Source organism: Triturus cristatus, chromosome 6 (assembly GCF_964204655.1).
Source record: "Triturus cristatus chromosome 6, aTriCri1.1, whole genome shotgun sequence".
Classification (NCBI taxonomy): Eukaryota; Metazoa; Chordata; class Amphibia; order Caudata; family Salamandridae; genus Triturus; species Triturus cristatus.
In genome coordinates, this window is record NC_140589.1 from 411,203,175 (window position 1) to 411,227,816 (window position 24,642).

The window sequence follows — 24,642 nt, forward strand, 5'->3', positions numbered from 1 at the left end:
GGTGCCTCCATCTATTACTATCATGCAAAAAGTTCAGTCTGTCACTCGGTCACATTTATTAGCTAACTGCACATTGGCACATGCATTCCTCAAGACATCTAACTACATGTATTTATTCCTCTAGCCATCCACCCACACTCAAGCATTCATGTACCCTATGATCCAAATTCTTAAATGAGAGGACATGTGAATAACCTGGAATATATGACCAAACTTGAATAAAAACCAAGGAGAGGGAGTTGACAGGACAGTAAAATGCCACCTACAAACATATAGTTCCATCATCCACTCATTCATCCACTCATCCCATGCATTAATTCATGCAACCAAATCCATACTTTCATCCTTTTCTAGCCACTAAAACCCTGGTGTTCATCCATCATCTCCCAATGGACTATAAAACATGGAACCATGACTCCATGCAATCCATGCAATCCTCTCCAACACATTAATGCAAATAAACAACACACTCTGTTGCAGTCACACATACCATTAAGTCATCTATCTACACCCCCTAACAATGCCATTGATTGATATGGAGACTTCCATGAATACATTTACCCATACTCATTCACCTTGCTTGTTTGCCTTTCTCTGGTTTTAAAGACACTTCATAGGAGCTTAAATACATTTTAAACTATGTTAGAGTCCCAATGACATTCACCTTCTTCAGCTAATAGACAGTGTATTGATCACTAATGCAAAAGCCACATTAGTAGTACTCCTCAACAAAATCCCTTGGATTTTACTAAAAGAGAACCTCCACTTCAAAAACCAAATACAAACCATGGCAAATATAGCAACATTCTGCTTGCAAAGAATGAAAACTCTCTCAACCAGATCTTAAAACTGTTGTAAAGGCTGCACTCTTCTCCCACTTAGATTTGGGATGTGCCCTTCACTCTGGTTTTGCAAAAAAGCCTCACATCTAAAAAAGCTGTCCTCAATGAAGTATTCCACTTTCTGACAAACAAAAAACTGACCACACTCCTGCCTCCACAAACCAAATTTGGTTAATGTCTGACAGAAATGCTCATTTAAAACAACATGCTTATCTTGGAAATCACAAAATATTTGACACTGAAAAAAAGTATCAGGAGAAACAAAATCTTCCTGAACATCCCATTGACCAAAAACGGCGAGATTATATATACAGATACTTTTCTGGCTACTCATCCAAAATCTGGAATAACCATTCAATCTAGACCACATCACAAATGCTCATTATTTACAAATCTTCCAAAAACTCCTGAAGAAGCTTCCTAGAAACCAGTAACCTTAATTATTATAATTCAGTACTTTATTCGATTTCGTAAAAAAATCATAAAAGTGCAATAAATTACAGTTTAAAAATCCTTAAAACACAGTATAAAACATCATTCATGTATTAGTTTCTTTTAAACTGTATCAAAGTGCACATCAAGGACAATATGACCTTTTCTTCCAAGCATAAAAAGCTGACTCTAGAACACGTGATATACTACAGCAGATCTCCATGGTAGACAATGATTGTAAGCAAAAATAAGCAGGGTGATATTGTGTAAAATTTAGCAATCTTAAAATATGTCAAATGTAGTGTTTTCTCAAATTGCTATTAAATGTACAGAAAAATACTACATGCATGGTACTCTGTGCAGTCTTGACAATCACAGGAACAATTTGTTAATTGTGTAGACCAGTCATTCATTTCAGGGAAGCTAATCAGGTGGTGAAAGATGTCCAATCATAAGTGGGTCAAAATAAATCTATGCTTGGAATTTAATACGAATTTAAGATGAGTTTGCATTTCATATGTGGTTAAAATAAGTTGCTTTTTTAAGACATTAGGCTTTGAGGTTTAAATGGTGAGTCTGAGATTCTCAAGATGTGCCATACATTCACTTTTGAAGACTTTTCTACTGATAGATTCCAAGGATTCAGGCTTCTCAACGTAGTCAGGGTTCCCCAAGTCGCAGAAAAAACATTGAATACATGTCAACCAAGGCACACATGAAGACAAACTCGACTTGAGGCAGTCCACAATATAGCATGATTTAAACCAGTGTATTCTGTTGTCCAGATTTTGAGCCATATTAATAGGGACTGCAACATTATTAAATCTGTAAGAAACGGAACCCACAGTTCCACATGGCAAACATATTCAGAGACATTTTTAAAGAAGAGCGAGATTCTATATCGAGATACATTTTGGTTACTCATCCAAAATCTGGAATAACCCTTCAAACTATACAACATAACTAATGCTCATTCTTTACCAATCTTAAAAAAAATAACTCCTGAAGAAGCTTCCTAGAAAACAGTAGTCTAACATTTGACCCTAGACTGAAAGTTTTACTTTCCATGCAGTGGCAAATTCCACCTACAAGGTAGATGGTATGTTGCAAGGCCTACTGACTCCTCACTCTATCTTTTTTTGATTTAGGATCATGCCTCCAGACCCTAATCATCATCTTATTCTAACTGATCATTATCTACCCTAAACTACTTTAGCTCCCAACCTAGAATATTTTGTGTAATCCCTGAAGCACTCAAGGACATGCCTAAATATAGATTTATATTGGAGTGGAAAAATATCAGTATACAGCTATGTACATTTGTGTTACCTTTACTGCAGGAGTAAATGAAACTTTTGTTTCTCCTTTTAACATGTAAACATTAGTTATTCTTTGCTAAATTCTGCATGGTTAATGTACAACATTCTTAAACTTGCCTGGATTTTGGGGGTTGTTGTGTTGTATTTTGACATTGTAATTGTTTTCATTCTATTAAATACTTTACACATATTTCCTAAGATAAGACTGTCTACTCTGTACTTTACGTAGCTGGGTTCAATTCAAAGTTTAAATAGCTGATACTATGTGTTTAACCTAATACATTTGTAGATTTATTGAACTGGATGGGAGGCACATAGAGCTCCTGTCATACACCGGACTTAGCAGGCCGCTTCCAGTAAGGCTACTGCTCTGCTGTCTCACTGCATTGCTGATGGCATCTCCAGCAGTAGATGTTCCAAGAGCATCCTGGTGCTCCTGAAGAGCAGGAGGGGAGTCATGAGAAGCAGCTCCAGTGGCTTGGCAGATTAGGAGCAACCTGGAGTCACAATTCGGGCCGCAGTAACGGAAGAGGCACCTTGGGAAAGCTTGAACCAGTGGGGATGTGCGGGGCCAAGCGAAGAGGTGCCTCACTCAGTTCCAGGGCTTCCACTGTCTACACTGTCTACGGTGCTGCTGACGGAGTAACAAAAACTTGGTAAGGAGTACATTAGGCAATCACCGAGTGAGGTATGCATCAGTCTGGGGGCCTGACAGCACGGATGGAAATGAACCAGCTGTCACTGTCTCCAAAAACCCCATCAGTACGGGGGCAGCTCCTCCTGAAGGACACGACTCAGCGCAAGTACAGGATAATGCATTGGGCGACAGCCAGTCAATTGTACCTACTATAATTCCTAGTGCAAAACCTAGTGAGAAACCAACATACCCTTTATTTGCTTCTAAAGGGGCAGAATTATTGCCAGGGGATGGTAGGTTACCTTTAACACCCATGGAATCTGGGTCATTAACAAAGAAATTAACTGCCTTAGCTCCCTTAGATCATAACAGCATCCAAGTACCTCAGATATCTCAAGTTGTGAACACTCTAAAAGAAATGCTAAAATCTCAAATGGCAATCATTCATCAGACCTCCCAGGCTAATGAATATGACCAGAGTGAAACAGGGATGCCGCTTTAGAAACGTCGGTCAATAAAACTCAACTGGGACAGATTCTTCAAGTGATTTTGGAGGAAATAAGGGTGGTCAAAAATGCAGAAGAAAAGGCGCATAGGGAAGTCCAGATCCAGCTCGGGATGATTAATGACAATGTGATGCAATTAAATCAGAGACTTTCACAAGCGGAAACAGCGTATATAAGATCTAAAAAATGCTCAGAAAAATTCTGAATCATTCAAAGCTAAGCATCAGCAGGAGATGTTGGAAATTCAGTTAAAGCCAAATGAGTTCGAGAATCGGTCCAGACGGTTGAAGCTACATTTCGTAGGTATCCATGAAGGGCAGAAGACAATGCACTTTGCCATAAATTAATCTCTGATTTGATTCAAAGCCATGTCCTTCCAGGGTGTTCTCCCAACATGGAACATTTCTCGATTATGAGGGCATACAGTGTTCCATTTCATCAGACAGTAAATGCCAAGTACCCTTGCACCTTTTTGGTCAATTTCGGAGACATTCACATGAAAGAATCAATCCTTTTGGCTGCCATTAAGCAAAAGGGATTTCAGACACCAGACACATTCCGATGTAATGTATTTTCAGATATGTCAGCAATGGCAGCTCAACACTGCTGGAAGTTCAAATCTATGTTGGAACTTTTCAAGAAACAAGGCGACCAGGCTGCCCTAGTGTAAAAGTCAAAACTGAAAGTTCTCATTTGGGGACTGTATTTTGAGTTTGGTTCAGCAGGCAAACAAACATTCGCAACAGCTGCAATATGATAAAAGAGTAATGAATATAAATGGCTCTATGTCTTATTTCAAGTTTTTATTGAGCCTTTGGCAGAAAAGTAATGTCAATGGGACACCAACAGAGGGGATTGCCAGGCCCAAGCTTTTTGCAGATGATATCATTCTTTATCTGCAACCAGATTAGCTAAATATAAAGAGGGATATGCAGAAGATCAAATAATATGCAGGCATAGATGGCTATAAGATAAATCAAAGCAAAATAGAAGATCTGCTTTTTAATGTGGTAGATGCAGATCTCCCAGTCTCACTTCAGCCCCAAACAAGGTTGCAAACTCTCATAAGGTATATTTGGATATTTGTTAGAAACTATTGTACTCACTTGTTTCTTCTGAGTTATGAGGCAACGCTCATAAAAATAAATGGGTTACTTGAAAAATAGGCTCTGCTCCCTATGACCATTTTGAGTCGCAATGATACAAATGTTATTTCTACCACACCTCATATTTCTTTATTCGAATGTACCAGTTAATGTACATACTAGCTTTTTCCAAAAGCTAGATTCATTAATAAGGAACTTTATCTGGAATAAAAAAGACACCAGGGTGGAACTGAGTGATCTCAACTAGAGAAAACACAGGTTGGATGGGCACTACCCCACAAGCAGAGCTATTACCACAGCCTTAATCGAAATCTAAGCAAGATATTTAGATGGTAATAGGGTATTAGATGCTTTTATTTTAATCCGATTGGTGCAGGAATCTGAAATTAGCTCACCAGCTTTTATAAAAATAGCAAAACTACGCAAAAAGACCAGATACAAGCTTCTCTAGGGGTTTAGTATCACTCTCAGCAAATCATATCAGTTTCCTATCTATTGTTCTTTCTTACAACTCCAGGAGGGTCAGTTTTTTGCGTCTATCACTTTCTGGCAGGGTGATTACGTTCTGGAACTCAATAGGTTTTAAAGACATCAGGGTATTAATTTTTTATAAAGTGAGGAACAGTGCAAGTGTTTTTTGTTTTTTTTTAGCTTTGGATGGATAATCCACTTTTTGGCAGCCAATATGTAGGGTGATAGTCAAGGACCACAACCTGTAAGCTGTGCGCTTGTGAAAAGTAAACTGACAGGGATAGGTAACTGGTATACGTTGCTCTGGAATCAATCCCTGCAAGATGATATCAGTGGGTATTTGTCCAGGGTTCTTGAAAAAACAATTTATTATCAGGGGTGATGGGTGGATGAATCCGCGATTCCTACTATACTGCACTGGGCTGATGCTTCCTTTCACCCTTTATCACTTCATTTTCTCTGTACATTACACTGGGCATTTGGGACTCTCAACTTTTCTGGATATATCAACTTGGGCACATGCTACACTCCACTGGTCCACCCTATTTTTCATTACAGAGTTTTCCCACTTTTCCTAGTGAGAACATTTGGATACTCCATTCTTAGGAGCCCGCTAAGTATGAACAGACCTCAATAGTACAGTTGTTTTCTTCCTCCCGTTTATGTATGGCAGTATAATACGTTATTATTTTTATATGGCTAATTCTCTTTTAATTTTATTTAAATTGTGTTTGATTCCTCAAGCACATCGGCTTTGTTAGTTTAATTATCATTATTGATTTCATTATTAATTTCTTTATTGACATATATGTGACAAGAGTAATTTTCATGCTTGGGTTTCACTTGTATCGGAATTGGATTTTATTTTTCCTGCACACCGGTTCTGTGGTTATAATAATTTCCCCCCTTTTTGACGTCTACGTGATATAGTAACTCTTCCATTGTTGTTCCTAATCATGGCAGAACACCTTCACGCTTAACATTATCTTGGCCTAATTTTAATTTTTCAAATATAGTGTCATTCTATTTGTATTATCTTAATATACCGGTCTTGTAAGTTTTGGCAACAATATTTATTCCCTCATGGATAAACTTGTGTTTCAGTAATTTTTCTCTGCCTTTGTGGCTACGGCAGACCGCCGTAAAGCTTCACTTCCTGTCGCCAGACGCCGATTGCACATGAGGACTACCAGATGATATTTAGATCACCAGGATCGTGCACCCAACTGGCACAGCATGGTTCACCTTGACCGCAGAGACTGTTCGATTATATTTGGATACAAACCACAAAAGTAAGTTTCCTTTTTGGACCCACCCCGGGCCAACTTTATCGCATGATATACCCTTATGTGGTTTTCACTTGTCCTTATAGGAAGCCTCCTGGTCACCACCATTTCTCGATTTCATATTTTCATTGATCCTAATGTTTCCCTTTTGTGAAGTCCATAGGCACCTCCTTCTAACAGGCACTCATGCATACATGATCGTTTTCATGGTCCTTGCATGATTTTCAATCAAGAAAAGCACTCAAATCGAAGGATACTTTGATTACCATAAACGTTTGGACCGCAACTGTTATTTTGCACTTCCTTAATAGTCTTAATTTTCTTTTCTTCTGTTGGCAGTACTTTTTGGTTTTTTGTTCTTCTGACCTTCCACCTATGGGTTAGATTGCCACTGATCACTGAACATCTGTATAATCACTTATTGTCAATTATTGGGTTTGAAAGAGACAAAAACTTTACTTCTTGTTTTTTTACCGTTTCTTCCACAGGTTATGTGATCACTAATAAGATGCTTTGGTAAGTTCCTCCTGACCTTATGGTAATACAGTTTTAATTGTTCTTCCCATGGCAATTTGTTATTCTGAGAACATTATTATTGCTATGAACTGTGCGTATTCTGCTTGGATTATTAGAAACCCCAGCAACCATATTTGATCTTCTTGATGCGAAATGGAATATCATTTAGGAGCTTTATGAATATGATTACTTGTCATAATTTGTTTTGATTATTTAAAACAAGAGGGATTATTTTTGCTCTCTCAGACCGTCTGATATTAATCGCTTATTTTTGATGGCATTCTTACTGTGACAAGCTGTGGATATTTAATTCTTAATAATTTTTTTATCGTTGGATTTCTTAGACGCCAATTTGCATTAACTATTATGATGAACTGTGCATATTTTGTTTGGATTATATGATCTTTAATAGTTTTTTCACTATTTTCCTTATTACTTTTATCTTTGTGTTTTCCTTCCCTTTTTTTCCCCGTCCCCTCACTTTGTCACGTGTCATTGATCTATTTTTCTTTTCAATTTGACATTTTGGGGTTTTTCTTTTTGTTCTCCACCCCCTCCCTTTGCATTTTATCCTTTATTTTTGTTCCTTCTAATCTCACTCTCCCCTATCGATCACATGATTATGAATTGATATCCTTGTGATTATATTATTTGTTTTTATATACCACTATGTCTACCTCATGAACATCAGCCTTGAAAAAGCCCTTACGGGCGAAACATGTGTTGACTGTTCTTTTATCACCTATATCTTGGCTACAAAGTAAATACAGCATACTATGCTTTAAAAAGCACAACAGATTTCTTACCCCACTTAATATTATATGGATGTATCAGGCACAAACCTTTCTGAAGCTCAATAATATTTCTTGAAAAAACACAACGCAATTGACCTAAAAGTGAGTGGTACTCTTTTTCAGAGACTGGATATAAATCTTTAAGGGTGGCAAACTACAAAATACTGCCACTCTTATCTGACTTGGTGGCGTTTTATACCCCTGCAGCTCTTCAATAAACATACCCGTCGGTTTCTGATAACTGCTTTTGCTACCCTCAGCAAGGTACAGGAGGTTAGCTCCATATGCTCTTCACTTGCCCACAACTAACAACATGTTGAATGGAATTATTTAGTGTCATCAATCAGGCTTTCCAGTCCAAAATAACTCCAGAATTAACCAGAATTAACTTTATGTTCATTTGGAGTCTTGAAGGAAAGTTAGAGGCTTAATAAGGGAGGCCTTTTTTTGTCTATTGCATTTATGATTTCACACTCTTTTATCCTGCAGAATTGGAGAACCAGCCTTATTCCAACCATTTAGGGCTGGAAGGTAAAGATGAGACGTACTATGAAATTTGAAGAGGCGTATGCTAAGCAGGTAGTACGTTTGAAGAGGTTTGAGTCTGTATGGCACCATTTAGAGCATATTGAAGGCTAATAGGAGCTCCAATTTAGTTATAGAAAGCTCACTTCAACCCCGTACATACGAATTCCAGACTAGGTGGTATAGGAGTAGGTTTGAGCGGTTAACTCCGCTGCGTTCACTGAGTTTGTGGAGTTTTTCACACTCTGTCAGGTCCGCGGAGTTCCGCAAAAACGGTAAGTTGGTGAGCGCGAAAAAAGGAAAATACAACACTAGACCACTTCCCAGCGAGATTTTTCAATGCGGGCGGTCACAGATGGTTGCTACCACTTGCATTGGGAAACCTTCCTGTTGCGTTAAGGGAGCTGCCGCTCAAGTAGAACTTGTACTCTAGCAGCAGAAAGAAGCAGCGTCCTCTTGTGCTGCGTGTGATGCCATTCGCATTGATTTGACAGCACAGGACAAACTCCCAGCACTAAAAATCTGTGTCACTTCCCAGAGTTCCGTGTAGCAGAACTCTGCAAACTCCAGCCAGGACTGTATAGGAGAAGGAGTAAATGTTATGGAATGGTATCTGAGCCAACTTGTCTTGCTGTATTGCTGTAACACAGATTAAGGCTCGCTACTTTGGCTAAAATCCTTTTTTTTTTAAATATCACTGTATTTACTTTGCTTTACGGCGTTTGTAGTCAAATTTTAAATAGGTAGCAAAATTGTGATAAATTAGTTCGTAGTGACCGTATTTTGTACTGTTTAAATTTTACCTCTGTACAACGCTGTTTCCCGCGTTTACTCCCCGGTCCACCACAGCTGGTGCTGGTTGTGTGGAGGGAGGACCTACACAACATACCCGCCCCTACTTCCGGTGGGACATTTTTGGCTGCCATTTTGATAGGGTGTCGGTCTAGTTTGCGGACCTACTCTCTCAAGCACGGTACTTAAGCAAGCTATGGCGCTGACGCGCAGCGGACGCGCGCAGCGGACGCGCGCAGCGGGCGCGCCGGCAGCGCGCCTATGGCAAGTCCGTCTGCGCCCGTCCGCGTCCGTTGTGCGTCCAGTGCCAGCCATGCTGCTCGTTACCCCCCCAACCAGACCATGACCTCTTGTTACATGGAGACACTGAATACCAGTAAACAATGTGGTCATCTTTTAGAGGTCAATAGTGTCATAGGCCCGATAAGCTGCTGTAAATGCCAGTTACAAATAAATTTTATAGATCATCATATCATGACTGATTCAGACATTGTAGGCAGTCATCCGGATCTCATCCAAGGTAGCTTAATAAATGCACGATCTTTAAGTAAGCACGCCTTGGACATTAAGGAATTGATCATTGACAATAAGCTGGATTTCTTATTCATTACCGAGACTTGGTTGAGGGAAGATTGCAATCCAGACATAGTGGTTGCTCTTCCTCCGAATTTTACCATGTGCAGGCAAGATAGAGAGGATGGCAGGGGAGGGGGAGTCGCTATTACACATAGGGAGACCATGCAGATGAAGACCTTTACCCTACAAGGACTAAAAGGAGCAGAAAATATGGGCTTCTGTAGTACCATGCATAACTCCATTTCCTTTTTCTGGGGTATTGCTGTATCGGCCTCCAGGTAACAGCAACACTTTTGTAGAATCTCTGGGAGATGCCCTTAGTGAGGTAGTGCTTAGGTATTCGAACTTTACTCTGCTTGGGGATGTTAATCTTCACTTAGAATGTGACAACAGCCCAGGAGTCTCATCTTTTCTAGAAATGATCTCCATCCTGGGACTTAAACAGATGGTCCAAGGTCCATCGCACTGCGGAGGGCACACACTTGACACCGTTTGTACCAACTTAAAGTCCCTACAGATTAGTAATTCATTGCCATAGGTTTGGTCGGACCACAGTTTTATTCCCTTTGCCTTCTCAATTCCCCAAAAATCAAGTATAGGTATAAGTGATTGTGACACTACCAATGTTCCCAAGCGGAAATGGCTTTCACTAGTCTCTAACCCCCTCTTGTTAGCTACGGCTCAAGACACGGTGCCTGTACTCACTGGGGAACCAGAAGAGGACTCAGCTAGATTGTCTAACTGGCTTACATCTATAGGGAATAAACTGGAACCCCCAAGAAGAGGCAATCAAATTTCTAAAAGGAAAATCCACAATGACCCTTGGTTTTCAAGGGATCTTGTGGATCTTCACCTACACAGTAAACAGCTTGAGCGTAGGTGGAGAAGGGGATATGAAACATCTAACCTGCAAACCTTCAAAGCTTTCAGGAAGAAATATAAGCTGGTCATTAAAGTTTCAAAAAAGGAATACTTTTACAATCGAATTATCATAGCCAAGAATAATCAAAAAGAAATATTCAGAATTGTAAAATCCTTTACAGATCCTAAAGTCTTGCATACTACTATCCCTTCGTCCGTGGCACTCTGTAATGAAATTGCATGCTATTTTGACAACAAGGTTAAAAACATTCAAAAGAACTTTGAGACTTTCAGGCCACAAGATTTTTTCGACGAAAGAATATCAAATCCTGGTCTGAACTTCCCTGTCTTGCAATCATTTCAAGCCGCCACATTAGCTCAAACGAAAGAGGCTATTTTAGCTTGTAAATCTGGCTCACCATTGGACGCATGTCCCCCAAGTTTTTTTACATCATATCATCGATGTGGTGAACCCAGTTATCAATAGTATAGTGAACTCCTCTCTCACCTTGGGTATTGTTCCCAGGGATTGGAAATTTGCAATCGTAAAACCCCTAAAAAAGAAACAGAATGTGGAATCATCAGTTTTATCTAACTATAGGCCTATATCTCTCCTACCAATTTTGGGTAAGATTACCGAGAAAATAGTGTATAAATAACTTGTCAGTTTCACTGAGTCTGCATCCATCCTTCATCCTCGACAGTCTGGTTTTCGTCCAAAACATTCGACAGAGTCAGCCTTACTTGAGATATCTGACACCCTAAAATTCATCATGGATAATGGCAGGAAGGCAGTCTTGATCCTTTTGGATCTGTCTGCCGCGTTTGACACCATCTCCCATGACATCCTGTTAGCCAGATTAAAATCATGCGGCATTACAAACCTGGCATTGGCCTGGATTACATCATTCCTATCTAACAGGAAACAGGTCGTTTCCCTGGGTTCCTGCATGTCATCTGAACACATTGTCTCTACGGGTGTCCCACAGGGGGCCTCTATCAGTCCCCTGTTGTTTAACATATATATGGCTCCGCTGATCTCATTAATCTCGTCCTTTGGAATTGAGACTACATCTTACGCTGACGATACCCAACTTATTCTGTCTCTCGAAGATGGATCAACAACAGTTGAAGAAAACTTCAAAGCTTGTCTCTCGGCAATCATTAAATGGATGAACAACAACCATCTCTGTTGTAACACCGACAAAACAGAGATTCTTCCCATTGGTAAAAACAATCTGTTTCAACCCAAAGATTGGTGGCCAGATGATATTGCAGCCCCTCCTTCAACAGTTGAGGTCGCTAAAAATCTGGGGGTACTGTTTGATTCCTCCCTCTCCTTCAAACCCCATGTGTTAAAATTAACAGGGATCTGCTTCAGTTATATCCGTACATTGAAAACGTTTTTCAATCTCATCCCATCAGCAGCTAGGAAAACGGTGACAGTAGCTCTTATACTGTCTCGGATGGACTACTGCAATAGCCTCCTCGTTGGGACGAATAAATCCTCCCTGAGACGGCTTCAGGTAGTCCAGCATGCAGCGGCCAGATTGGTCTTGGGACTTCCTCGTAGATCATCTGCTTCTGCTGCATTAAAGACTCTGCACTGGCTTCCGATTCATAAAAGAATCTTGTTTAAGCTACTTCTGACGACTTTTAGAGCTTCCCGGGGAGTGGGCACCGCTTATCTCTCCATCAGCTTTAAACCATACACTACAACAAGAACATTAAGATCAAGTTCTGCAAACGTTTTGGCAATAAGTAGGTTTAAATTGTCATCAAAAGGAGGGAAATCATCCATGGTACTGGGAGCAAAAGCATGGAATAATCTGCCTAAGGACTTGAGAGCAATTCAACGTGAAGACCTGTTTAGACGAGCCCTTAAGACCTGGGTCTTCGGCCTAACAGATGTCTGCTCTCTGGCTATGATTTAGTCTGGACAGTTACAGTTAGTTTAGTTATCTGCAGCGCCAGGAGACTCCGTCAGGAGTGACAGTTGCGCTATACAAACCTTTCTTTTCATTTCATTTCATTTCATTTCATTTCCATACTCCACTCTGCACATAGCACTTTATATGCACAAAACACACTTTTTTCATTTTAATGCTTTTTCATTATTCGTGAAAAGGGAATTGGTATCCTTGCTCTGGTTGAGTGTGTTAGCCACTATTGCACTTTCATAAGCTTGTTAGATCATCGATTCATAAATATTTTTCCAATGCTGCAAAAAGTTATGATGGAAGGTAATGGCTTGTGCATGTACAATGTATTTTATACCCATTACTGCTTCTTTTTTTATGTTTTATTTATTTCAGATCTATAAAAATAAAAAACAAATTGAAAAGTTTGTAGACTATTTATAGGTGACTCACAACCACCTAAATTCCTAACCCACTTTCTTATTTCTAATATCTATTTGAGGTTTAAGAATCTGAAATGTACTATGTGAGTGCATTTTTACTCTTGAGTCCAACTCACAAAGATACACAACCCTCTAAATATGTGGATGCTCTTAATATTTTAGCAGACACATTCATTCCTGCCTTGATATGTTGGAGATTTACTCTATTTAGGGACAGGAAAAGAATTGCTATCTACTACGGGAATTAAAGGAGAGACCAACAAAATTGGCATGGGATAGGGGAGAAAACATTTCTCGAGAGAGAATGAAACAAATAGCATGGATCTTTTGTTTTGTTTGTTTCAACTTATACAAAAAAATCAGTTTTTGTTGAAAGGTATTACTGGTATTACATGGTAAAATTGGCCACTCCCCAAATTCCATATTTGACTTTCCAGTAATGCCACAGTGATAGACGATAGTAAATTTTGTATAACAATACAAGGAAGGTACTTAAAGGATTATTGGGGATGATGAAGGTCTCGAGACCTAAATAGCGTTCTTGATACTTCTAGGGAATCTGTGCTTCATGACAATTGGTGGTTAACCTCCACTCATAGGAGGAAAGTGTGTGCAAAAGGTAGGCAATCCATCTTGCTTAATCACTATGCCCAGTAAGCCATTGAATTTTTGTTGAATTACAAACATTTTCTTTGAGGTAAGCGTAAGCCATATAGGACAAAAAATACCTTTTTTTGTGAATCGTCATTATGTTTTTGATTCTAGTATGTATTGCTGCATTTATTCTCTTTAAGAGACTCTTAGTAAACCACTTCCAAGGAAATCTTCTCAAAATTGCCAGCAGCCACGTTATAAAGAATTTTATCTTTTATGTTACAAACAACTTAATAAAAATCGCATGCAATATCCATGTGACTGACAGAAAGATGTTTGTTTAGGACATGCCACGTTGATGTGTAAAAAGACGAAGTTCAAATGTTGCACAAAATGTTGACTTAACTTGAATGCATAATGTTTAGTTTCTCTCAGTCAAAACCATTGGCAATTTTGCTGAGAAAGTGAATAGCAGTTTTGAGTGACAAATCTAAGATAGAGAAGCTTCAGAAGAAAAGCAGCGGTATTTTTCTTAGAAGCTTGGAATGGTTGTAGATGTGAAGATATATGTTTTCTGAAATATCGCAAAATATTTTTATCCGTTGCGAGAAATGGAATATTTGCTGATTGCTATATTCTTGAAATCGGAAGATCTTTTATTGCACTTCATTGAAAGATGAAGGGATAGCACTTAATCTCTTCAGCATCTAAAATAGCTAATGTAAATATTGTTAAACCATGACATTGGTGTATGTTGTGCAATCAAAATCAGAAAACATTAAATAAAGAACGGCAAAATAGTTTGCTGACAGGTAAATTCTTTCACGTGCACCACATATGTTGTGTGGCACAATCGCTAAACTACATTAGAAGATGCTAGTTCTAGTGTTATATGCTTTCCATTTTAGACCAGTCCATTAAAATCTGCATTATGATAAAATGTACCAGGAAACACCTATCTCAGCATATTTGGAATGAGAACACATTTTCTCAACAAAATGTAAATGAAAAATGTAATTGCTTCACCATTCAAGTGTATACAAAAACCTTCATTCTAAATAATGTTCGAAGACTGCCAGAAAGACAACCTATACATGACATGCACGCCTGTGCTGATTTGAACAAATCAGTTATTTCCATCTGTGTTTAGAAATAAAATAGACTGTATATTTGGCAGGAAGATTAAACCTTTATGTGAGAAAAACTCAACTCTGCAAACAGAAACCTAGAATGATAGCTACATAACACACTTAAGTTGCTGCATGGTAAAGGCTGTTGCTGCTGACATCTCTATGTGACATGGGTACCACATGTTGGAATCCCATGATGGCCAAGTAAGTCTGTCACCTTTCCAAGATTTATTAATTTAGTATGAATACATTGGATAGAAGCAACATTTGTTAGTTTCATCATTTGAAACTGAAAAAAGCATTAGAAGATTGGCATCTAGCTTCATGCTCTGCATAATCCAAACGCTAATCGTTAAAAGATGTAAATTTGAAATTCGATATAAACAGTTGCTCCTTATTCACTAAGAATGTACACGATATTATTAATTCCACAAAACTTCAAATTGGTAAATAAAAGGCAAAAAATCTGTCCCTGAATTAATTTACCAGTAAATAATACCATCAATTCTTATGATAATATAATTAATGACAGTCTGGAGAATACGTTTGCTTGTCACTCATCAATAACTATTTAAATTTATGAATTAATGATTAAGGAGATCAATCGATCTCCTGGCGAGGACACAGCACTGCCAATAAGGTCAGTCAGAAAATGATCTGGATTTGCAGACTTTGCAGGAAAAGGTGCATAATTCATTTTTTATCCTAATCATTCATATATTGATGTACTTTCTATGTGGTGCAGACTTCACCTAAGCTAGTTTTCAGAGTACTGTGCAATCTGAGTAGAGATTTGCAATGGTATAATAAGTATAGATACTTGGTGCAGCATTCAATGGTAGTATATACCCGGCATGCTGGGGCAAGGGATGGCGGCTGTTGGTCCTCAAAAACAGCATCCCAAACCCGTGGGTGAAATGTCCAATGGGATAAACTGCCAGTCTGTCCCCAAGTACAGAGCTGAAACCACTTGCATAATGTAAGTACCAAAAAGCATAATTAGACCTGGATAATCTCAGTTGCCAATGAGAGAAAACATGATATTGGATCAGAATACCACTGGACATACAACAGAAAGCAAAAGTATCAGTTGAAACAAAAGTGTCATTGGGCTATTGTAAGGAGTTTGATTATGGACATGGTACCAATAAAGCCACCCTAAAATCAGGCATTTGTGAACAGAGCCTCCATACTTTTGTTAAATGTATGGGTATATATGTGAAGAGCAAAGAAGGGAGGAGAGTCAAGGATTGTCGAAGGTGCTTTTATCAACAGTTAGTCCACAAGAAGAGAAGATGAATGAAAGTGAAGCGTTTTGCTTGTATAAAGGCAAAGAATCACTTAGGAAGATGAAGTCTGATTTAATGCAGTAACATTTTGACAACAGGTCTTTGTTTTGTGCAGGGCATGGGAATGGTGAGAGTCAGTCTGGGAGGCGGTACCAATCTAGACCACAGGCCTATCTTCTTTTTAGGTGGAATGACCTAAGAGACACCAAGGCTTGAGAAATCCCAGCACTATGGAGTGAGGAAGTAGAATATTACCTTTGAAGTATGGTGAAGAACCTGTAACAGGGATTGTGACTATTACCAGTGTTGTGAGAAGAGACTTAGGTCCAAATACGTATTGAACATTTCTATGTGTACTCATTACTAAATCCTTTCTTCTAACACATAATCCAACAGTAAGAAAATGCATTTTTTGCCTGACCTCCCTCTTTTATAGGGATGATCGTGCTTGTTTTTTTACTCTACACTGGGACTGTGCTAACCAGGCCCCAGGCCATGTGTTCTAACTTCTACAACATGTTGAAATTTGCTATACGCTTAGTTGCATATTTAAATTACAGGTAAGTCCCTAGTATTTGGATCTGTAATTTAAATGACAGTAGTGGACTGAAGCACATATTGTGCCACAACTAAAGTGACAATGCAAATGATTGCAGGCCTGCCACCTGCAATCTGGCTGTGCAGGTTTAAACTGCAAATCAGGCATGTCAAAATAACCCCTATTGACAGGCTTAAACCCTTCTTTTAAATATTGATAAGTCACCCTTAAGTAAGCCTTAAAGGCCAGAAAGGCAGGTGCATGATATTTAAAAGTAGGACATGTAAATATTTTGGGCCCGATTATGTTGTGGGGCAATCACCACTGACAGGCCATCAGTGGTGGTCCGTCCAACATGTCAGACTCTGGTCCGACTGCCGCATAATGATGCAGTCAGCAGGAGTGCAGCGTGCAAAAGGACCGAATGACGTCTCGGACAGGCTCCATGAAGCTCATTGGGTCATTGTGTGAGCGAAATCCCTACAATGGGGCAGTGCCTGCAGAGGCACCGTTGTATGACATGGTGGTCCAACTGCCATGTGAGGGCAGACGAAATGGGACTTTAGGGGCCCCTAAGCAGGGCCCCCTGTCTCCTATGGGCCTCCGCTATGGACACGTCGGGCACATGTGCTGACCCCTCAAACATCCCTGTGCCATGTGCCAGGAACCATATGGTTTGATAATTGCCCTTTTGCACTGCAGCTTGTGCTGCAGCCCTTTTCCCTGGCCACAGTACAAGCCGCAATGGAAAAGAACAGTTTTCAGACTGCCTGCACAGTGGTCTCATTGTAATAGTGCAGCTGGAACCGGCGACATATAGTCGTTTAGACACCTGCCCAAAATGATGGCGGTCAGACGCTGATCCAACAGCTATCGTAATAAGATCCTTAATGTAAAACATGTAATTACAGTGACAAGGCCTAAAAAGCTATGTTCAGTTTGACAGGATAGCTGTTCCATAGGACAGCAACAAGAGTTGATATTGCCGTTCAGAATCCATCTTAAAAATTCATTATTGAACTTTCTAAAATATGTATTACAAATACAATTCATTTTAAAAGTTGGATTTGGATGTAACATTTTACAAAACATAATTAAAAAAGTCCCTTTTAACCTATCTAAAGCCTCTAGAAGACCATTTGCACAAACTTTCATCTGTCACAAGGGAGTTGCATAGCTCCTTAACGAGGTGTAAACTTGTTCTCTGAGCTGAGACAAATGTTTTGGGTGGTGTGGATGTGTTCTGTTCCTCTGACGGGATCAGCATCTAAGACGTTCTACCCTCACTGGCAGATGTAGCTAGCAGCTGTACCTTCCCCTTCTTTTGCCATGTTAGCCAGTCAGGCCAAAATCCCCGTGGGAAAGGAGATGATCCAGATAGTGTGTGATTTCAGAGGGAGGAGTTGCTCATTTCCCTGGCCAAACCTCTTGGAAGGGCACAGGAGCTCTCCACAAGGAACGAGAGGTCCTTCCATCTTGGTTTTATTTGGGGGTTTGTGGTATTGCTTGCAGCTGGATTCACAGGAACTGCTGCAAAAGTGGGCAGCATTACCCCTAGGAACGTTTTACCTATTGGTTACAGAGGGACCAGGAGTCATGCCTCCTACAGGTTAGTGCAAGGCATAAATGTGGCACCCCTGAACACCCTCTTCAGAACAAACTGCAACTGTGAAAGACAGAAGAAGAACTACATCAGCTGCTGAGACTTGTGAGGAGAACCCAATGGGCTAGACCTGCCCCTGCTTTGTGACAAGGACACAAAAGTAGATTCCAAAGGTCAGTGGGCTGACCTCCTGTCAAGCTACAGGGACACAAAAGCTGCATAAAGCCCACTTTTCTGGAGTAGCCAAGCTGGCAGGGTTTCAACCTGACCTTACCTGGACCCTGCTGGTGGCTTCTGTTGGAGTGAGTTCTGACTCCCAATTGCTGTTCCTGAGGTCACTGAATGCTTGGTTGGTGTCAGAATGTACTCCACCTGCCTAACCCTGAAACCCCTATTTTTTTCCAAAACATTTCGACTGGAGAACTGACAATAGACCAAGACGAACTTGTCAAGCCTGTTCACTGAGGGTGTATCACCGGTGGGCCTGACTTCACCATAGCTTCCTCCACATTCTTTTCCACAGCAGCAAAATCCTTTTTAGAGGGTCTGGCACTGACCGGCAACTGACGATGTAGAAACTTCACCGGCTAAACCTACAGCTGTGTCTTGCTCGAACAATCTAACTTCCAGAAAAGCATCTAAGCCTGAAGGTAGAAAGCTTCACCGGGCCCAAAGCTGAGCAGCATCCAATCTTTACCACCGCCCATCACTCTCTATGCTTGCCCTGGTCTAGCATGACCAGTTGTACTTTTTAATGTTTTTTATAGCGAAAACCATTAAAACGCATATCTCTGGTTATCCTTATGAGACTGTTGTTGTTTTCGTGTCATTTTCCTGTTATATTATTCTCTCTCTATATCCATTGGAGTGGAATTTTTACTTTGTGGGTTTTCAACTTTTCACCTGTTATGGTTCTTCTAAATGCCATACATGTTAAGCCTGTCTGCTCTGTGCCATAACTACTAGAAACTGAGTTCAGGTTTAAATTACTGAAAGCTTTATTGGACCTAACAAGAATAGTAACCTTATTACTTGTGAAGGACCACTATCTTCCCCAATTAGTAATCCACTTTCTCTCACTGACTATGTATCTATGTTTGGCCACAGTGATATTTAGTCACACTTAACAGTGTAATACAGTTGCAAAGTCACTAAGCACGATGAAAACATTTCTTTAGAAAGGGTGGAAAATATAAACTAGATGATGATTTTGTCTGTGGACTACGGAATGCAAGTAAATAAAGGAGACATGTACCATTTAGGCGATGCACCATCAGCAATCATCTTTTTTATTCATGTTTTATTTTAAGATTTGTTTTAACCACTTTTCACAAGGGTACCCAAAATAGGAGTGCAATCTCATGTGCCCTAACCTCAATATGTAGTTACTCATGCCTAAGTACACACATTTCTGTCAGCAACACATTTTATTTCTAAAACCTAAAAATCAAAACCAAGAATCAACGGTGATTAGTCTTTAAAACATATATGTATATAATGTACATGACTTCTGCTCACCTGTTTTCCACTGATTATTCTGGTAAAATAATGTTTTGAAAATTGGTTGGGGGTATAGTATATTCCATGGTTATATTTAATTGTAAATTGCAGCACAAGGATATACTGATGGGTGAAAATAATATTTTTCTTGATGACAATAAATAACTTCTTGAAATATGTGGTCCAAGAGCAAAAGTAAGTTGGTCAATAATAAAGCAATAAAACAATGTCTTACCAAATTCCTTAGGGACAGTTATTGAATAGGCACAAGTCTGACTCGCTGTATAATTGCTTGGATAATTTGGTGACAAAACAACACCGTCGGATCCAATGTATTGACCGCCACATGGAGCTGAAAATGAGAGAGAAACACATTTCTCTTAACCAACACAATGATGTGACAAACTCTTTTTAATAGGTCATAATACAAATCTGATTAAACTACCATAATAATCGGTAAAATATTCAGGAACTGTGGACTAGCTAACATGCATTTTCTGCCTAAAACATAGCACAGATGAAACCTTAAAGATAAAGGTAACAGAATAACTCATGCTCATTGACATAACTGGCTGATGGAGTAAGTTTATAACACACAGCCATCCTTGCGGCGTTAATGATCCTTCTGAACTGCTGCAGCATAATCATTGATAAACATGGAAATACAGTTACTAGGGGAATGAAGTACCATATAGAGTCTGTTATACAGCCTTATAGGCAGGTGCCGAGGGCAGTAATGGTTGGACTGTCCCCATGAGGCACAGGGTCAAGACTGGTTTGGATATGGCTAGGTCTGAACTGCGGTGGCAAAGTATACAGACTGTATACAGACTACTTAGCATGACCATGTCAACCCTTTCCTTGGTCTCCCTACACTGGTTGCCAGTCTCCGAGAGCATCAAGTTCAAAGCCTTGGGCCATATGTTTCCACGGCATTCTAACTTCCAGTGTCTCAAGGCTGGAAATCACCATGGCTGCAAAATACATGCCTGGAAATTCCAGCGTGAGAGACACCCTAACGGGACTTGTGTGAAGTGCTGCAGATAGCTACTACACCCAGCCCTTACTTACTCTGCTCTTCCAAATGTTCCTCCTAACACTCCGCACACCTGGTCTGCACCGCTCCCCCAACCACATACCATGGGCCAACGAAAGTTTCTTCTTCCTTTTGCCCAAACCAGAGTTAAATATCGATGTGGGCTATTTTCCCTGGATTAGGGATAAACAGTCCCCATTCTAGAAAAATAACCCAAAATTCCTGTTTTTTAGTGCAGGGACACTAAACAGAGTCAGTGATTGCATCCCCCTGTAACACCACATCAAACTACAAAGATACATTAATGAGATACTAAATAGGACAAATATGCTGAAGAACATTCACCAAGTAACAGTTACAAGAGAGGCCATGAAATGCTAAATACACACCTCATAACCAAACACAAATAGTGACCAAAAGGCTAATGATAGTGGCAGGGAGCAAAATGGCATTATTGAAGTTCTAAATGGGGAATTGGAAAAGGATGTCCTTGGATTTCATCAGAAGAGTCATTGAGAATGTAGCAGTATTACCTGTGAATGTAGATGGTTCTTCGGTGTAAACATGAGGAAAATGTATGTGTTATAGATTTATAACCTAAAAAATTATATTGAGATTTATAAATGTCCTTGTTTCACTGCTCCAACGGGCAGGAAGCTGCATACAATACATTTATACAATTACGTGTAAATCAGTTTCCCAAAATATTGTTCTAATTGAAATTAATGAATGTCCTTTTTCCTGTGGCTACCACCAAATCAATGGAGCCCATGTATTTACATTCACACACTCCGGAGGGTGGGGGTTGCATTTGATGAATATCCAAAGGTGATAGGGATAGTAAATTGCCAGCAACACAACAAACACGCAAAGATACATACGCGGATTGCTGACTTGCAATATTTAGCTTCGGTGGTAAATTAGGAATGCATCAAAGTGACAAGATACTTTTAAACAGATTCTCACTAAGTACAGCAAGGCATTCTGTATAGCAGTAATTCTCCCGGTGCCTCATCGCTGTGACTGATTAGGATATATTTCTAATTTTAAAAGAGGCCATATCAACTCTGAGACAACACAGGCGTAATCGGCAAATAAAACATACTCTGACACATGACAAATAACTCCACAGTACAGCAATTTCTTCCCCAGTCTTGCAATGATCGTCACTCGTCGAAAACAGCAAGCACCTGCAATTTCAGAGCTGCCATGCAGAATTACACAGTGCATCCCCGGGACGAAATTATTTGAAAAATCGTTCCTTATATCTACCGTATAAAGTAATTGAACTGTACCCAAAGAAAATGCAATGCTTCTAAAATGCCTGGAATGACAGTGTCCATTCTCTATGTGCTGCAGTTTTAGTTTTACATTCCATTTGCTGGCATGGGTTTATGGTGCAGCGGTACTCCACAGCACTTACAACAGTGCAACATTTACAAATTAATGAGAGAGCGAGCCTTCGTTTTATGTACGGTTATAAAAATGTTGGCACGCCCCAGCGTTAATACGTTTTTTTCATGATGCATTACAGTTAAAATTGTACCTTTTAGCTGAAAATATTCTGAGCAACATCTGTGAAGGAAATACACTATCTATGCTGTTTTATGAAAAATGGTGATTGAAAAGAACACCAGCTGATAAATATAAAAATTGTTCAAAATATTCTTTGTAGTTTTAATGATGCTATAAATAAATAATCATTTGAATGTTTTGCATCAAATCTCAATTTGGGGGCTCTGGTTTCTCTTATCGTTCAACTTATCAGTACCCATCTCTATAAATTCACTTGCCTCAGAATGATTTTCTCATAGTTTTTTTACACCTCCCTAATGAGGCCAAGATCATTGTAGTAAGCCTCCAACCTGCAACTCCCTGAAAAAGAGGAAATCTCCCTATCACTTGATAGCTCACTGGAAACCAAGGGTAATATGTAAAAAACGTTCTTGAGGTCGCAATAAAATTGTCTTCACAAGATATTTTTTGTTTGCTACTAAAAGGTAGTGGTAACCATTTGCAAATGGGAAGATGTCCAAAAGGAAAAAATGAAATGTATAAGTTTCATTTTCTTTTTTTTAAACAACACATTTTCCTTTAAGGAAAACAGACTGCATTAGAAAAAAGAAAGAAGTGTTATTTTAAAGCCATCACAGATGTGGTGGTCTGCTGACCTCATCAGGCCACCATCACTGTGATGGCTATCATTCCTAATGAATTGCAAACTGTGACCTACCTTGTTAATATTTATGAGTTATGTCAACTTGCAACCCACTAGGAATCGTTAAGTAAAAGTTCAAAGGTTTCTTACATCAAGAATGGTGATTAAGTAAGCATCGAAATTTGGAAATTACAATGCCTAATTTTTGTACAGCTGGCCCTAAGCTCTCATTTGTATTCAGGAGCAACGCATTTTCATCACTATGTTGCTGGCACATTTTTATGCATATTGTTTGTAGTTGTCGCGAACAAGAGGAACACAATCACTGATATTAAGATTGCTTAAAACCTACTCTCCGAAGCTCTTTTGAGAATGCTAAAACTTTAAAAGACCATAAAAGGGCTGGTTGTTGATTCCTCCTTAAGTGTCTCTAAACCTTAAGAGGAAATTTTCCATATAAAATATCTCTGGCTATATTAAAATTTGAAAATATCTGGTCATCTTTTCTTGAATTGCATTCTGACTAGGATTTAAAAAATTTGTGAGGACATGTATCCACACACTTTGCTTGTTGTTTGCTTGCTGATCAGATATACCTTACCATTGTTTTGTAATGTAATCTTTTGTTTTTTCCTATTTTCCCCATATGTTCGTATTATCTAACAGTTTGCAAATACACTCCTCTTTTTATCTAGACGGTTATAAGGATATTTGCGAATGATTTTATCAAACTAAACATTTGCTTTCTGTGTGATTATTACTAAATATTTACAGTGTAAGCAAAAAACCTACTTCAGAAAAACAAAAAACAAAATACTCACCTACTCTAATACCTCAAAAACCCATTCACAGAAAATCGAATAAATCATTAAATAATTTGGATATGATATAGTTGCTACATATGCTATTTAACCATTCAAATCATGTCTGTCTGCCTGGGAGCTGGTAAATCAGAGGTTGGTGTGTAAACAGGCCCACAGGAATTATGGGATTCTACAACTGCGTAATTTTTCACATAGTTATCTATAAGACTCATTTGCCAAATTATCTGCAGATTTTTAACAAAAATTTTGTTTCTAGCTAAAACGGATGAAACATTACTAAAACAATGCTGACTGATGTTCTTGCACACTGGAGAGCCTTCACAAAGGTTGACAGGTCATTTTTATTAGTTGCTTAGTTTGCTATGTTTGGGTGTTGAATTGATACTAGTAAGGTGGAATATTTTCCATAACAGTGTTACCTAATAGGAAAATGACAAAATATTGAGGTAATACGTTCCCAAACTGTACGCTGCATAATTTGCCTTTTCTTGCTGCATAATTTATTTAACCCTGCCTCCAAATTTGGTCCTCCTCTGCCACATAATTCTAGTAGAACTTCAAAAAAGTTACAATGGTTTAATTTGCCAAGCTGGCTGGAGGCAAATCAGGACCTCAGGACAGAAGCATAATCTGACATTATCTTCATCAAGAGAACCCAATCATGGGATATTCTATTGTGGTATCCCAGAAGTATGCAGAAAACCTAAATTCACCCACTTTGCATGCAACATTAGCGACATCAGATTTCAGATTTATTTTGGTTAAAGATCAGGAAAAAATTACTAAGGCAATATACAAATATCAAAATTTCAACAGCATATTTCACCACCTGCTTGGAAGTTTGCTTCCTATACAGCTTGAAGGTAAGGGAAGAATTGAGGGTGTAGGACACAATTATATTAGAGGAGAGAAATTGAGAAAGTGAAATTCAAGAAAAGTATTTTG

General features: G+C 39.1%; 1 protein-coding gene across 1 annotated transcript in view; it reads right to left on the reverse strand.

The window, feature by feature from the left end:
- The window catches only part of CSMD1 (CUB and Sushi multiple domains 1), a 2,626,220-nt gene that overhangs the window by 1,297,957 nt on the left and 1,303,621 nt on the right, over nt 1-24,642 (reverse strand). The window contains exon 25 of the mRNA XM_085610820.1: nt 19,915-20,031. Coding sequence (XP_085466946.1) covers nt 19,915-20,031 — 117 coding nt within the window. The remainder of the gene's footprint in view (nt 1-19,914; nt 20,032-24,642) is intronic.